This window comes from Salmo trutta, chromosome 3 (assembly GCF_901001165.1).
Source record: "Salmo trutta chromosome 3, fSalTru1.1, whole genome shotgun sequence".
NCBI classification, from domain to species: Eukaryota; Metazoa; Chordata; class Actinopteri; order Salmoniformes; family Salmonidae; genus Salmo; species Salmo trutta.
This window is the reverse complement of record NC_042959.1, coordinates 54,587,401-54,604,282: the sequence shown is the minus strand read 5'-3', so window position 1 is coordinate 54,604,282 and position 16,882 is coordinate 54,587,401. Positions and strand designations below refer to the sequence as shown.

At 46.0% G+C, this 16,882-nt stretch overlaps 1 protein-coding gene across 10 annotated transcripts in view; it reads left to right on the top strand.

Annotated features, from left to right (window-relative positions):
* The window catches only part of LOC115179134 (chondroitin sulfate proteoglycan 5), a 29,296-nt gene extending 14,528 nt beyond the window's left edge, over window positions 1-14,768 (top strand). For 2 of the 10 annotated variants that reach the window (XM_029740421.1, XM_029740496.1), the window contains exons 3-5: window positions 5,528-5,716; window positions 9,053-9,209; window positions 13,909-14,768. In XM_029740421.1, coding sequence (XP_029596281.1) covers window positions 5,528-5,716; window positions 9,053-9,209; window positions 13,909-14,079 — 517 coding nt within the window. In that variant the 3' untranslated portion in view covers window positions 14,080-14,768. Of the gene's footprint in view, window positions 1-5,527; window positions 5,717-9,052; window positions 9,210-11,262; window positions 11,320-12,665; window positions 12,768-13,908 lie in introns of all 10 variants that reach the window. The other 8 variants (XM_029740476.1, XM_029740447.1, XM_029740439.1 and 5 more) reach the window with 8 other exon arrangements.
* Window positions 14,769-16,882: the final 2,114 nt, after the last annotated feature.

Sequence of the window (16,882 nt, the reverse complement as noted above, 5' to 3'; positions counted from 1 at the left end):
CTACCGAGTTCCAAACTGCTTCTGGAAGCAACGTCAGCACAATGACTGTTGGTTGGGAGCTTCATGAAATGGGTTTCCATGGCCGAGCAGCCGCACACGAGCCTAAGATCACAATACCAAGCATCGGCTGGAGTGATATAAAGCTCGCTGCCATTGGACTCTGGAGCAGTGGAAACGCGTTCTCTGGAGTGATAAACCATCTGGCAGTCCGACGAAAGAATCTGGGTTTGGCGGATGCCACGAGAACACTACCTGCCCCAATGCATAGTGCCAACTGTAAAGTTTGGTGGAGGAAGAATTATGGTCTGGGGCTGTTTTGCATGGTTTGGGCTAGGACCCTTAGTTCCAATGAAAGGAAATCTTAACGCTACAGCAACAGTTTGGGGAAGGCCCTTTCCTGTTTCAGCATGACAGTGCTCCCGTGCACAAAGCAAGGTCCATACAGAAATGGTTGGTCGAGGCCTCCCGAGTAGTGCAGCGGTCTAAGGCACTGCACCGGAGTGCTTGAGGCGTTACTACAGACCCTGGTGACTGGGAGTCCCATAGGGCGGTGCGTAATTGGCCCAGCGTCGTCCGAGTTAGGGGAGGGTTTGGCCAGGGGGGGGGGGGGGGGGGCTTTACATGGCACATCACGCTCCAGTGACTTCTTGTGGCGGGCCGGGCACCTGCAGGCTGACTTCGGTCGTCAGTTGAACAGTGTTTCCTCCGACGCATTGGTGCAGCTGGCTTACAGGTTAAACGGCAGGTGTTAAGAAGCGCGGTTTGGCCGGTCATGTTTCAGAGGACGCATGACTCGACCTTCGCCTCTCCCGAGCCCGTTGGGGAGTTGCAGCGATGAGACAAGATTGTAATTGGATCGCAGTTGGATAGCACGAAATTCGGGAGAAAAAGGGGGTAAAAACATTTTGGTTTGTCAAGATCGGTGTGGGAGAACTTGAATGGCCTGCACAGAGCCTTGACCTTAACCACATCGAAAACCTTTGGGATGAATTGGAACACCGACTGCAAGCCAGGCCTAATCGCCCAACATCAGTGCCCGACCTCACTAATGCTCTTGAATGGAAGCAAGTCCCCGCAGCAATGCTCCAACATCTAGTGGAAAGCATTCCCAGAAGAGTGGAGGCTGTTATAGCAGCAAAGGGGGATCAACTCCATATTAATGCCCAGGAATGAGATGTTCGACGAGCAGGTGTCCACATACTTTTGGTCATGTAGCGTATATTATGAGTGTCAAAACCCACATTTATTCAAATGTGTTTTTCCCTGCCAAGAAGTTTCCTTTCGTTTGAAAGTTGGTTTCTTAAATCCGTTGTTCTTGTAATGATTTCTTTACAGTCATGTTTTTTTTCATCGTATTTTAAAGAACTTGTAGAAAATACATTTTATGACACTGTCAAGAGAAATGATGACCATCCTGCGTCACTTTACTTGGACTAAGAAAATACCCTTTTTGACACTGTCATGAAGCATTATGACTATACTGTGTCACTTTACTTGGACTAAGAATTATAACCATCAGAATCGCATGTACATTTAAAATATATATATATATATATATTTTATTTATTTCACCTTTATTTAACCAGGTAGGCTAGTTGAGAACAAGTTCTCATTTACAACTGCGACCTGGCATGCCCTTATATCAGTCATCAGTTAAAAGAGGGTGTCTTGTCCTGCTCCTGAAATCATCCCAGTCATCAGCAACAGAGCATTGGTGTAGGTGCATGTCTGACATCAATGTGTGCAAAATTACAATTTCTGAAAATGTTATATAACATAAAAATACTGTTGACAAGTTGGCTATGCTGTAATGGAGTGAGTTTTGACACTCTTATGTAGGTGTCATAACCAGCCATAACATAATGCTGTATATGTCACAACAGATCTAAATATATTTGTCATGACAGTGTTATGTCCATATTAAGACAGGTTATGACAAGTTATGTCAGCTGTTATGACATGGTTATGGCCGTGTCATGTAAAGTGTTACCCAGCAGGGTAATGGGTTTTGTATTACCAGAGGAGGTATATGGGTGATAGTTTGACAGATTTGTTTCCTCTACCGATAACATTTTCCCAATCATGGTGCCACCCACCTAAATGACTTCCCACACCTTCATTTGCCTATTAAATGAGTTTCAATTGATTATTTTAGTATCTATTTGGGGGCTGACTAGGCTGGGACTCTAGTTGTAAAAGTAGGGGAAACACTGCTCAATGTTGTGACAGTCACGCTGGGCTCTGATTAATGTTGCTGATCCTCCCCTCCATTTACCCTCCATTACCCTTTCATTATCCCTCGTTCTCCTTCCCTTTGTACAGTACCCCCCACCCCATGCCCCTTTCCTTCCTATCCCCCGTTTACCCTCATCCCCCTTCGACCTCACCCCACAACACTGTGGGGGGCCTCCCAGTATGTATGGGGGTGTCCCGTCTGTGCCCCCCTCTACCTTCCAACCCACTCTGTGCCCCCCTCCTCTTGGCCAGGTTAGGGTATCTATCCCGGGGGAATTGGCAGTCGAGCAGCCTTTACAAGCCTAATCAAGTAAATATTGAGGGGATTTGTGAGCGCTTTGTAATGTGGCTCAGGCTCGGGTAATTCCATTGTATCGCTGGGTTAGAGGGCTGTATTTGGTGGCGATTGGAGGTTGTGGTAAACCTTGATTGAGTTAATGATGGGGTAGGGTTGGGAAGGCTCTGTGGTTACACTGGGTAACTGGTTAGGGTAAAGCTGTGGGAGTCGTGAGTGTTTAAACGAGGAGCTCAGAGAGAGAGAGAACCAAGCCTAGCAAGAACCAAGCCTTTTAAGGTAAAACAAACAAAACAGCCATTTTGGATTGTAGGATTACAGGTTTCAGGGTGGAACACAATGTGGTCGACTTAAGTCTAATGAATGTTTCTACTGGCTTTATTTCAGTTGGATTGTTTCGGTTTGATTTTAACACTTGAGAAAACTTGCAACCAAAATCTTCATGTCAAATTGTAGGGTTTTTAGGACTGCTGTTTTAGGACACCATTTAAACTATGTCAAAACCAAAGTCAGTCAGCTAAATGGAAACAAGATTACACTCTCCTGGGGGCAGCTGGCAAAGAGCAGGAGAGCGGAAGGGGAGAGAGAGAGAGACATAAGAATAGTGGGAGGAAGAGAAGAAGAGGTAGTAAATCAGTGATAAATTAGAGCGATGGAGAAACTCAAGGAGCATCGTGATAGAGGAGGGAGTAAGAGGACATTGAGAATGAGAAATAAAGAGACTAAGCGCGAGAGAGTCTCATGAGAGCTCTGTGTGTGTGTGTGTGTGTGTGTGTGTGTGTGTGTGTGTGTGTGTGTGTGTGTGTGTGTGTGTGATGGAATGACATGTCGGTACTGTATCTGCTTCTTGTGTGGCTCAGCTGGATCGTCATGGCAACCAGTCATCCTCCTTACCCTCTCCTTAAATGTACTCTCTTTCTCTCTCTCTTCGCTATATAAACTACCTCTTTGTACCAACATACAGTACCTTAGAGGGGGAGAGCGTATTCAAGTCCCCTTGAAAATGGCGAATGGCGTATCAGTAGTCCAGTCACACCTTCTCCTGCTAGAGAATGCCCCCTGGCACGGAGCCAACGCCCCTCGGTTGGCACTTTCGGCACGGGCACAAAGGGGGCAGGATGCAGGAAGCGGTGCTGAAAGGAACCGAGCCCCCCAATACCCGCTCACTGGGCTGAATTGAAACTGTGAATCTGAAAGGCCATACTCACACCTCCATTCATTCTACACATTTACATTCATCTGTGAGTCTGTAGGTCTCTTGGCCTGTTTGGGGAACAGGGGAAGGGAGAGGTGCATTTATGTTGCTCTTCACATTCAAATTCTTCCAAGTGAATGTGTGTCCTTCCGTAAGTGGTGATTACCCCCTAAAATCCACAGTGTGAACCTTTGCATTCTTGTACCTATTTTAGCCTGTATGGGCTCTTCTCAGTGAGTGTGTTTCATTCACAAGCTTTCCCGAGTTACAACTACTTCACACATTCAGTCTCTTTAAACAGCCTGTTTTATTCTCAGTAATCACACTTCTACTATTAGAAAAAAAGGGTTTAAAAAGAGCTCTTTGGCTGTCCCCATAGGAGAACCCTTTTTGGTTCCAGGTAAAACCCTCTGTGTAAAGGGTTCTACATAGAACCCAAAAGGGTTCAACCTGGAACCAAAAAGAGTTCTTCAAAGGGTTCTCCTATGGGAACAACCAAAGAATCCTTTTAGGTTCTAGATAGTAGCAGGAATATACATAGTATTTGGTTACTATGAGACCAGTCATAACCATTTCCCCTTGTTAACTAGTGTGATCGACCCAGTTTATAGAGTCTATTTCGTATTCTACATGCAGTACCATTCATTCTCGTAGCAGTTACAAGCATTTGATTAGTAAGGTTCCAGTCTTGTTTAGATGCCAGATACTCAGCAGACGAAGCCATCTGCCTCTGTCATTTTTGTCCTCCAGGCGGAAACCGTACACTGGCAAACTGGAGCAAAAAGAGTCTAGGGCTCAGATGGCGGCAAGTGTGTGTGTGTGTGTGTGTGTGTGTGTGTGTGTGTGTGTGTGGATGGAAAACAGCCTCTGGTTCTTAGTTTTCTATTTTCTTTTCAGACAGAATGATCACATTATCCCTTCAAATAGAGCCATGTTGAAAGCCTGCTGGTGACACTTCAGTCTGTTTTAGACCAGGAGTTGAAATTTCACTTCCATAAATGATATACACTGCTGTATATGTGGGATGTTTTTAGACCCCACACTCAGGGCTGGATTCAATCCGTATCGCAGAAGTATCGTGGAAGATCCGCGTTATAGCTCGATTTAAATTTAAAAACAATGTTCCCGCATTTTCTGAGATTGTCCACGATACTTCCGCGATACGGATAGAATCCAGCCCTGAAAGCTTTCAGACTCACATAATGAAGCACTTGGGATAATTATAAACAGAAATTCTTGATTTTCTTAAACCTAGCAATCTGGATTGAAATGTGTGCCAACCATTCAAGCTTGAACTATGAATGACACAGTGGTACTGCCCTCACCCTAATCTAAATCATTTAGAGCCTGCACACACACACAGAGATACACACACAGACAGAGATACACACACACACACACACACACACACACACACACACACACACACACACACACACACACACACACACACACACACACACACAGACAGACAGACAGAGATACACACACAGACAGAGATACACACACAGACAGAGATACACACACAATTTTGTTGAAGTGTTACGTTTGGTGAATAAACCCTCTTCCATCCTTGATTTGTTTCCCTTTACCCTCCTCTCATGGCCTTTCTCCACTCTTCCCTTATCTGGCCATTTCATCTGTCACCCGTCGATGTTTCCCTGGCTGCTCTTCCCTCTCCTCTCCGTATTCCATTACACATGCCTCATCGTTTCCACTACTACTACTTCCCCTCTTCATCTTCGTCTTCTTTTTCTCTCCTCTCCTTTTCTCTCCTCTCTCTCCATCCCTCCTCCATGCAGATGTAATGTCCAGGACTACATCTGGCATAAAGGTTCCCGCTGTGAGTCGGTGGTGACAGAGTTCCAGGTGCTGTGTCTGACCATCGGGGCGTCGGCCCTCATGGTGCTGCTGCTCTTCATGATCATCGTCTGCTTCGCCAAGAAGCTTCACGTGCTCAAGACCGAGAACAGCAAGCTGCGCAAACGCAGGTGAGCTTACAGCGTGGACCTGGGGAAACCTGCACAAATATAGGGGAGTTTATGGACCAGATAAAACCAGTTCGCACAAAGGTACAAGAAAACCAGGAGAAACCAGGCAGTGCAACCATAGATCATAGAACCCATGGAAAACTGGCTGCGCAAACGCAGGTGAGCTTATGGACTAGAAAAACCAGGCAGCAGATAGACAGGTTTTTGAGCTCTTGTATTCTCACAGCATATGTATGTGAAATAAGCATTTCTAGCACTATTGAAAATGAACATATTTAGTATTCGATTGGAGTATTACATGAGTATTGGACGTGTGGTCTGTGAGTTCCAACTACATTACAACTACTTCCATTGAAACAAAGCTCCGTTCAGGGTGAAACCTTGGGGCTGGTGGAGAGAGTAGTGGGAGTGAACAAAGGATCAGGATAAAAGGACAGGAGATGGAGGAGGAGGAAGAGAGGTGAAGCTAGAGATACCTGAGAAGGTTGTGGATGACTTAGGGGAGAGAAGAGGCTGAGAGAGGGAAGGGAAGAGGGAGGGAGGCTGGACTGGAAAGAGGAGGATGGGGGGTGGGTGACAAAGAGAAGAGGCGATAGACAGGATAGACAGAGGGGGAGAATCGGATGGATCAGATAAAGGGGGGAGGATATTAAATGAGCGAAGGAGACAATGAAGGAATGCGGAGGAGGAGGAGGAGGGGGGGGGGGTAAAACACGATGACAAGATAAATGAGAGAGGAAACGCAAAAAGAGAGAAGAGATAAAGCAGAGAGAGAGAGAAAAGGGAGGGATTGAGTTTGCATTGAAAGAGAACGGGATGAGCATAGCTAGAACGAGTGAGGTATGAGATGCTGCTGTGCCTTCGCCTGTCGTTTTGCCTAGCAACAGTGAAGTCATGTAGGAGGGTGGATGAGTGTGGATGCTTCCATCAGCAATGCACATTTCTTAGCGGAGGATGATGATGTTAGCATTATGATGATGATGATGATGAAGAAGAAAAGTGGAGCAGTCAGTGCGGGAGATCGCGTGCTGATGGCTAGCGCGCGGTGCTAGCTGAAAATAGTGATGTCATTGCTGCTCTGGCTCCAGCTGAAAGTAGGGCAGTCTGATCAGGAGTGTATGAGAGGGGAGGGGAGGGGGAGACAAGGCAGGGGAGGCGAAGTTGACCTACATACAGCTGTGCGACCTGAGGGGGGTGTGTGTGTGTGAGGACGGGGGGTGAGGATGGACAGCATGCAGTATGGGAGAGACACCGCCGCCTCATCAAGTGGTTCGAGGAGGAAGGAGAAACAGAAGTGGAGCAGAAGAGAGCAGAATGAAACAGAGGAAAACGGAGGGGCGGAGGAGTGAAGGAGAGAGAGAGTGGAAATGTGTAGAGGATGGTGAGCGGAGGGAGGGCAGGAATAGGAAAGAGAGAAACTCAGTTGTTGTTGGAAGGACATGTTGTTGGAGGGAGAACGAGTGTGTGCATGTGCGCGCGTGTGTGTGTGTGTATAGGGCACTGCTGATGAGGCTCATGTATACATGAGACGCCCACCTCTCTCTCCCTCCGTCTGCTGCAGATAATTGCAGTGGGCTGCACAGTGTATGTGCCGCAGTCAAGATGGGGTCTGCTTCCCTGTCAGAGAGAGAGAGAGGCAGAGAGAAAGATGGAGCGAGAGAGAGAGAGAGAGAGAGAGATGGAGGAAGGGAGGTGCTGGGGGAAGGGGGAGAAAGAGAGAGGTCATGAAAGGGGGAGAAAGGGAAGGAAAAATAGTAGGGATTGAGGGAGGGAAAGAGAGAGTAAGCGAGAGGTGTGACAAGAGTGGCAGAAAGTGAATGGCAGAGGACAGAGAGAGAGATGCAGGTAACGTTATCTTTGCAGAGAGGAGAGTGTGTGTTCTTCCTGAAGTGGCAGATTAAAACTGACACATCCTGACTTTAGTCCGTTTCCCCTGTACCACGGCTTAGAAACCACACCTCTCTCTCTCTCAAAATTATGGACATAAATAACACACACAATCAGTATCCAAGCCCTGCAGTATCCTCCTTTCAATTAAATGTGCTTTATTGGCATGACGTAACAATGCACATATTGCCAAAGCTTACTTTGGAGATTTACAATACTAACATAATTAACATAATTATAATCAATATTGTCAACTTCTTTCTGTCTCCCTATTTATTTATTTATTTATTTATTTATTTCTCTACTCCATCTCTCTAGCACACTCTCCCTCCTCATTACTTGAGCTTTGATTGGCCTGTCATATGAACTGATTAAATATAAATGTTGGAGAGGCATCTCAATCAGACAGTAGTAGGAACTGCTGGGGCTGTACTGATGGGTCTAGTTCAGAGGATGTTTAACTATGGATATGATGAGGACAGGGAGAGAAGGAGATCGAGAAGAGACAGAGAAACTGAGAGACTCTTTCCAGCCAGCAGATGTTTCTGGAATAACACAAAATGACAAATGACTGTTTGGGAAGTCTGTTTTGGATATCAAGTTTCTCCAAGTTTTTAATTGGGTACACAAAGTGAATCACAGTGCTTCAATGGAAGGTCAATGGTGAGTCATTGTTGTCTGTTTGGAAAGTAACTTTCATTTTCGTTTTCAGTTGCAAAACATTTGGCTATACAGTGTAGCCTATTGAATGTAACCCAGGATTGGGTGTCAAAGTGGCCATAGCTGTAGTCTAGTTTTGATTCACAGCTGATTTGTTGCATTACAGAGGGTATCTGTCCGTCTATCATCTGTAAACTGAAGTCTTACACTTGCACTATACTGTAACTAACGCTGCTCTCTCTTGCTTTTTTCTCCCTCCTTCCTCCTCTCTCCACCTCATTTACCCCCGTATTCACATACTTTCCCCTCGTCCTTGAATCCTGATTTTGTCCTCCCTATTCTCCCTTCATCGCTCTTTTTCTCTTCTCTCCACCTCTCGCTGCATCCCTCTTTTTCCATTTCCCCGTCGACACTCCTTTTCCTCCACAATGTGACCCCTCCTACTTTCCTCCTCGTTTAATCCTCTTTTACCCGTCCTCCCTTCCTCTCGTCTCTGGTCTCCTCCCTTCCTCTCGTCTCTGGTCCCCTCCCTGTCCTCCCTTCCTCTCGTCTCTGGTTCCCTCCCTGTCCTCCCTTCCTCTCGTCTCTGGTCCCCTCCCTGTCCTCCCTTCCTCTCGTCTCTGGACCCCTCCCTGTCCTCCCTTCCTCTCGTCTCTGGTCCCCTCCCTGTCCTCCCTTCCTCTCGTCTCTGGTCCCCTCCCTGTCCTCCCTTCCTCTCGTCTCTGGTCCCCTCCCTGTCCTCCCTTCCTCTCGTCTCTGGTCCCCTCCCTGTCCTCCTCCTCTTCCCAGCAGTAAGTACCGGCCTCCATCGGAGCAGCACAATGATAATTTCTCCCTGTCCACCATCGCTGAGGGCTCCCACCCAAATGTAAGGAAACTGTGCGACACCCCTCCTAACGTCCCTCATGCCCGTGCTTTGGCTTACTATGATAACATTATCTGTCAGGTAACGTGGTTCTCGTCTCTCTCTCACCCTTTTCTTCCTTCCCTCCTCCGCATGGGCTTGAGTGTCACCTCTCTGGGGTTACAAGGCGGGATGTTACAGTGGGGGCGTTCTCTCTCGCTATGGGACAAGTCTACAACCAGATAGGCAGGCATAGCACTGCACCTGGTTGGTTACTGAGGCAACTCTGTTACCAAGGCAACAACGTGGCTGTAAAGTCTTTACTGTGTATTGCCTCATTGTCAGTTATTGGTTGAGTTTTTTTGTTAGCTATTGATCGTACTTGGTCACACACACACACACACACACACACACACACACACACACACACACACACACACTGCAGATCAAATCAAATTGTATTGGTCACATACACATACACACCGTTAGCAGATACTATTGTGAGTGTAGCGAAATGCTTATAAATGTGAAAGATGGAGCAAGGAAATAAGTTGATCTTACCTATACATCTGCCTGACCCATTGGTGTGGTCAGTTCTGTCCTGGCTAAGACTTGACCAAGAGAGAACTCCTATAGCCCTCACTGCAACCCCCTCCACCCCATCTATTCCTGATCTGCTCTCCCTTTAAATCACCTGTGCATCGGTATGTCACTGCATGCCTGCTCTATCGCTCACATGGTGCCCCTCCCGGTGGCCATGTCAGCCACTGCAGCAGCCTGTCCGTCGCTCTGCCTCCTGTCCGTCCGTTGCACTCGTTTATCCTGACTTGGGCTGGATAGCTTGGAAAAGTGAAGGTCTCTTGATTGGTCGATAATAGGGCTTTGGGTGGGTGGGGAATCTGGGGGCATGAAATATATTTTGTTTATGGGGTTATTACCAGGTTGCTAGAGGATGGTGTGCGAGATGTGTGTAAGGTGGGCGGGGCTATTAAGTCAGGATAAGCATCTGAGATGCAACATCCCCCTGCTGCCTGTAGGTGGCGAGGGAGAGTATAGACCTAGATGCACAACTAACGGAAGCATGGGGTAGCATAGCGCTAACATGGTCATAGCAGCATGAGTAGAAGTAGTGCTACGGCATAAGATGTGGTACCACATTCTAACAACTCATCAACTGGTTCTGGTCATCATACTTGGTAGAACCACAAGCAAATTGCTTCACTTAGATTTCTTTTGCTCGTTTTTTGGTTTGTTTGTAGTTAGTTGATTTTGCATTATTCTTCCTTCTGGGTAATTGCGATAATGTTCCTGTAAATATAATATAGTGACAACTTGGGGGGCATCATATCGCAGTGCTTCATAACATGAGACAGTTAGGTGATTGTGCTATCAGAACACTACTAACCGTCACCATAACCCAATACCATCCACAACCAAATAAAACACCATATAACACCCTCATCTTCCAGACATCCTCTAATCTCTGAAACAGGATCGCTCTGCTCTTTGAGTCTCAACCTGGGTTCGCCGTTTAGACCCACAGGTCTACAGTCAGTGTGTTAGTACATCTCTCTATCCATACGAGTCGATTTTATGTTAGAGCACCAGTGTAGAGTATCTGGAGAAAAGGTCCATTAAAATACTATGTGGATTCATCTGCAGAGAACAGCCAACACCATAGAAACATACTTCTCACTAAAAAAAGCTCAGAAAACACAAACTAATAATACCAATACCTCAAATCCCTCCGTCTAGTTCATGAGCTAAAACCCTTGTGCTTCTATGTCAACACGGTACCCTCAGAAATATTTCATCCAACATTTACTATGGTAATGTCAAAGCCACAAAGCACCATAGTTACTGAGACAAATCCTTCAGCGTCCTTATATGGGCACAGTCTCTACCTCGCAATGTGAGCTGGGAATATCAGATATCATCCTTAGGAAGTTCCCCTTCGTAGGTCTTCTCTCTCTGCTTTTTCATTCTCTCTCTACCGCCAACTCTCTTGGTTTCTATCCAACTATCTCTTTCTCTGTCACTCTCTGTTTTTCTCTCTCTCTCTCTCTCTCTCTCTCTCTCGCTCTCTCTGTTTGAGGATGTTATGCATCTTTGAGGAGTATAACCCTCTCCTCCTGCCCCCCCCCCCCCCCCCCAGAAAACCATGAGCAGATACACCTGGGAGTGTAAGACCAAAGAGGAGCCCGACAGTGAGGTAAGATAAACCCCCTCAGATGGCCCGCCCCCCCTCCCTTAAACGGCTCTCATTGTACTGTGACCCTGTCAGTCACCCTCTCTCAACTCAACGGACCAATCCACAGCCCCAAACTTGACTAGTCAGAACCTAGTGCTGTTACTCCTAAGTTCTGATCTAAAGTCAGTTTATAAGTTAAGTTAGCCATTACCCCTTAATGGATAATTTCCGGATTCGAGTAAATGCTGATTTTAGACATGATCCATATCTTTCCATATTGTGGGCTCTTAAAATAACAACTACGAAATAAACATCATTTAAAATATGAAATGTACACTTTTATCTAGGTTAAATGGCACAGAGATAAACGTTGTAGCAGTCCAGTAGCAGCACGCTTTTGTCCTTGTAGTGTCCTTCAGAAAGGGGATATCGACCCTTCCCACATGAGTTCTTAGCAGAAGAGAAAACGCTGCAGTAGACTGAAACCCGAGAAATCTCACTAGACAGATTCTCTCTCTTCAGATAAACACACGGTCAGAAACTGTACACACTCCAACATGCATAAAAACACTATCATATATGCAGAAACACAGATAATACAACTAGAAAGTGAAATATTGTTGTAGGGAGAATAGTTTCTTTATTTTCAGCATGATATGGACTGAGTACAGTGGATTGTATCCGCTTACCCGTTTACCCTTAATCTCCTATCAACATTAATACCTGTCCTTTTATGGACCATGCTGGTTTACAGTATATATTTAACTATGGCTTGTGTCAATTCCATTCTAACTCAGTCAATTGACAAAATTGTAATGATAAGTAAAAGTCTATATTTAGAGTAATGAATACATGTATATGTTTATGTGCTCTGTATTGATTGAATTAAAATGAAATTGATGAAGTGATTATGATAGGGTTATACTGATACATTGTGACATGTTTTCATAATACTGCCAGTCCTGTGCTGTGGAATAAAGGCCAGGATGTACAGTACCGGTGTCCCTATTGTCCAGTCCTGCCCTGTAGGCTGTGCTTTGCTGTGCTGTGCTGAGCCATACTGTACTGTGCCATGCCAGTGAAGAGCATTGAGGCTCTCTATCTGTAACAAATCGTTTGACTCAGTCCTGTCCCACCCTCTTCGTGTCCTTCCTCCACCACACACACACACACACACACACACACACACACACACACACACACACACACACACACACACACACAGCAGGAAGGATACAAAGATCTCTCCATGTTTCATCTTCATCTCAACACCTCGTATATCTCTGTTCCACAAACTCCCCGTAAAGTCCCTCTCACCCTCGTTCCCCAATACAATGAAAAACAACAGCCAACAACACATTTTCCAGTTTCACGCTGACGGAAGGAAAGATGGCCCCTATCCTGTAACCATGGAAGTGACGTATCCCCACGTCCTGCCCGAAGTTACTATCTAGGCCATCAGCCAATGGGTAAATGCTCTCGCCATCCCTTTTGTGTGCCATTGAATAACAAGCATTCAGCTCTGTTTCGTAATGGCACAGCCCTCAGGGTCTGCGGTGTGTGCGCGTGCCTGTGTGTGTGCTTGCGTGCGTGCGTGCGTGCACATGTGTGTATATGCGCGTGTGTTTGTATGTATGTGTGTATGCATGCGTGTGTCTGTCAGTCAGCTTGAGCACAGACAGACACTTCTACCTCAACACAGCAGGGTCGATGAAGCTATGCAATATTAATGAGGATAACAGACTGGGAAAAACAGATTCAAATGAATGCCAATCCATTATTTGTCTTGACCTTAATTAAATGCAGCCAAAAGGATGAATTGAAGTGAAACAGAGTTGTCTCCTAATGCCTTGTTTTTCCAGCTCCAGCTGTACTGTAGGTATGTATGAAGGTGGTTCCACAGACAATGTGTTTAATGCCAATAACGACACGGCTCATTCTGTTTTAATTGGGACAGTAGCGAGGTGAAGAGGGCTGGATGAGTGATAGTGGGAGGGGGATTCTGGATTCTCTGGGGTTCTTGCATGTGGATATGCATGCGCTTCCTGGTTGGCCTGGATGGGGTGCTTGTTGGTGGGTTATGAAAGGTGGGAGGGGGTCGCTCATACAGTTCTCCAATCACCTCTATGTCCCTTCAACCAAAACAAATGTGCAAAGCAAGCATGATGTTGAAACAATTGGGTAGCCGCGGCCACTGTACAATGGGTCTTTTTTAAACGGTTAGCTTCCTCACTGCTCTCTTCCATTGACGGATAGTCAGGTAGTGTGAGGATAATATGGGATTTGGGGATATTTATATATATTTTTAGAGGGTCTAATATCTTGAGATGTTAGGGGGGTATTTCAAATATTCTCATCTCTTTAAGGGGAATGACAATATGCAATAGCAGTGGTCTGTCTATAAGGGGCTATAAATGGATATTTTCAGAGGTTGAAGGCCATCTATTGGCTGATGCTGTGACGATCCCTATAACAGGACGCAACAAAAGACCACATGGTAGACTAGTGGGAGGGTTTGGTTTATAACCGTTTTGGGCGGTCTGACTGGGTGGGCCTAACCGTGTTTTCTCCGTCCATCTGTCCGTCCGTCCGTCCGTCCGTCCCTGGCAGGATGATCCTAATGCCCAGAACAAGCTGGAGGACCCCGTGAAGGCCCCGGTGCCCAAGGAGGACGACTCCCTGAACATCCACAACTCCCTGACCCCCAAACACGAGAACCACAAGGTACTGGGCGAGGAGAACTCCTCTGAGGTAAACTCACTGCAGAACAACATGATGTAGAAGCCTGGGTCGGGAGAGAGCTCCAGTCCTGCTCTCTGTCCCAGCCACCACGCCTACAACTGCTACCACCAGCCAACCACCGTCTACAACACGGCAACACTGCCACCAAGCGGGCAATGCCGCTGAAAAAAAAAAAAAAAAACACACCACCCCAGGTGAAACTCCTCCCTGACCTGCCACCGCCTATAGCAACCCCTTACGCCCAATCACGCCCCCCTGCCTCGCTGCCCTGCCCCTTCGTTGCTGTCACTCTGCTCCCCCTTACCCCCTGCCCGCACGCACATACACACACCAGAAAACACAAACAGACACACAAACACACACATATATATGTACATACACACACACACACTCACATATACACTCATAATTCCCCTGCCTGCATTGGTGTATTTTGTAAAAAGAAAATAATCATATGGAGTTTAAAAAAAGAAGTTAAACATTGTAAAAAAATATAAAAGTTACTGAGAGGTTTCGATGTTTGTCTGACTAATTAAGTGAGTATGTATAAATATATGAAAAAAATGCTTGGATTGATATAAAAGAAACAACACATTGTGTCTTCGTTTTCATTGATGTGATTTCTAATCCTTTGATGTACTTGTTTTATTTTGTACTTTTTTGGGAATACAGACTTCAAAACAGAGAACAAAATCTAACAGTTGTTGAAATAAACCTTTTTAACATGACACCTTTGTCCCTGTGTTTTCCTGAACTATACTGTCCCTTTCCCTCTCAAACTCTTGCATGGCTTATTACAGCTTGATAGCTCCTTAGGTTGCACACACACACACACACACACACACACACACACACACACACACACACACACACACACACACACACACACACACCTTGCATGGATCCTGTAGTTCGCTTTCTCACAGAACTGCAGCTGAAACACACAAAACAAAAACTCTTCTCTCACCACTCATGCCAGAAAGAGCCTTATTCAGAAGGCCAAACAAACACATAACTCTCTTTCTTTCTTACACATACACCCACCCACCCTCTGTTACATTCCCCGTTCACACATCATTTTTCATACCGTCCTGCATTCTCAATGAGTCTCGAAGAAGGCCTCTCCGATGCCATGCCTTTGTCGGAGTGATCATTGAGAGAGTTCTAGACTGATTGGACAGAGTCTGGTATTGTAGGGCCCTTAAGCTGTGGGGCCTTTGGTTGGGTGGATGGGGGATGGAGGACCCCTTTCCCATCAATAGGGACAGAGAAATATTCAAACTACTACAGAGGAAAAGTTTGGCTATGGGAATGAACAGCAGGCAAGCGGCTACAACAGCAATTAACACATTTTCTCTCCATCTCTCCTCTAGTCTCTTATGTTGCCGGTATGCAAGACAACACAGGTTTTCTCCTTTGAACCATGAGTGCTAACGGCTTTGCACAAACACACACACACACACACACACACACACACACACACACACACACACTGAAGAATATGTAAAGCTAAAACATTTGTGTGTCCTTGGGATGGACAGAGAATATAAAATCAATCATCCTGCATGAGCTATAGCTCAACAACTTGCTCCTCAATTGTGCCTGGGTTCGAGCCTTGGTGTGAGACCAATCAGGAGAAAGTGGTACTTGCTAAGTAACAGCTTGACGTCCGTTACATTAGGGATTGTTCTTTGGCATTTTAGCAGACCCAAGAACTCTCCAGTGTATCTGTTATGTTTCTACCCACATCTCTTTAATTTTCCACTTTATCTCCAATCAACACCAATGACTGTATTGACACTTGAGGACTCAACCAGAAAGCCTCCCTTCCCTGGGGGCCACTCTGGGTTGGACTGTGCGTGTGTTTCTGTGTGCATGTGAGTGTGTGTGTGTGTGTTCAGGCTTGTCTCTGGGAAGAGAGAGGACAGTGTCCATCACACCACAGGACAAGAGGTGATGGTGTGGTTGAGAGAGCTGGGCACTGAGATAGACGTCTATCTCTATTCCTCTAAAACCCGCTCGCCCGCTCTAAATATATTTTCATACACCCTCCCACCCCTCCCTCTTTCCATTTTGCTCCCTTTTGTTCTTTCTATATCTCTTTCTGGCATCAACCTCTCCCCCTCTCTTTCTAGCTTATTACCACTCTCTCTCTAGATTTTTTTTCTCACATCGTTCCACCAGTCCTCTCTCTCTTCTATCTCTCTCCCATCGCTCCTCTCCTCCCTGTTGCTGGAGGGTCTTTACAAATGCAGCCTCAGACAGAGGGGGCGCCGTTGCCATGGAAACCAATTATGTCGCTACGGTCCAAGCTTGAGAGGACCAACTCAATGACCTCACCATTCTCTCTATTCCTTTCTTACACACACGATTACAACAGCCAGACTGTATCGCGTTGTACTGAGACTCAGGAAATGATGTATAATAGATACATAAAATCAAGAATGCATTATGCAGATTTAATGTCATCTAAGGAAAACATGAAATGTTGACGTTAAATACACTCTGATTCCACATAACTCCCTTACATTACTCCCTCTCTCTCTTTAGCTGACCTAAATACCACTTTGTGTTCTTATAGCGCTTTTACAACGTTCTGACAAGGAATGCACTCCTGCTCACCTTTACCAAATCATTGATCTGGAGAGGAGAGAGGAAGGGCACACTTCAGGTAGGGAGAGAGGGGCAGGGGGTGAAGAGAGGGCACAAATAGGGCGTGCCAAGATTGTTCTCTGCCTCCCAAAGCCTGCTGGGATGTTGGATTCATCCGCACACTGTCATTGGCTGAGGATGTGGTGGAACGATGGTGTGTGAATTCCACAGGGTGCCTCAGGATTGGCCA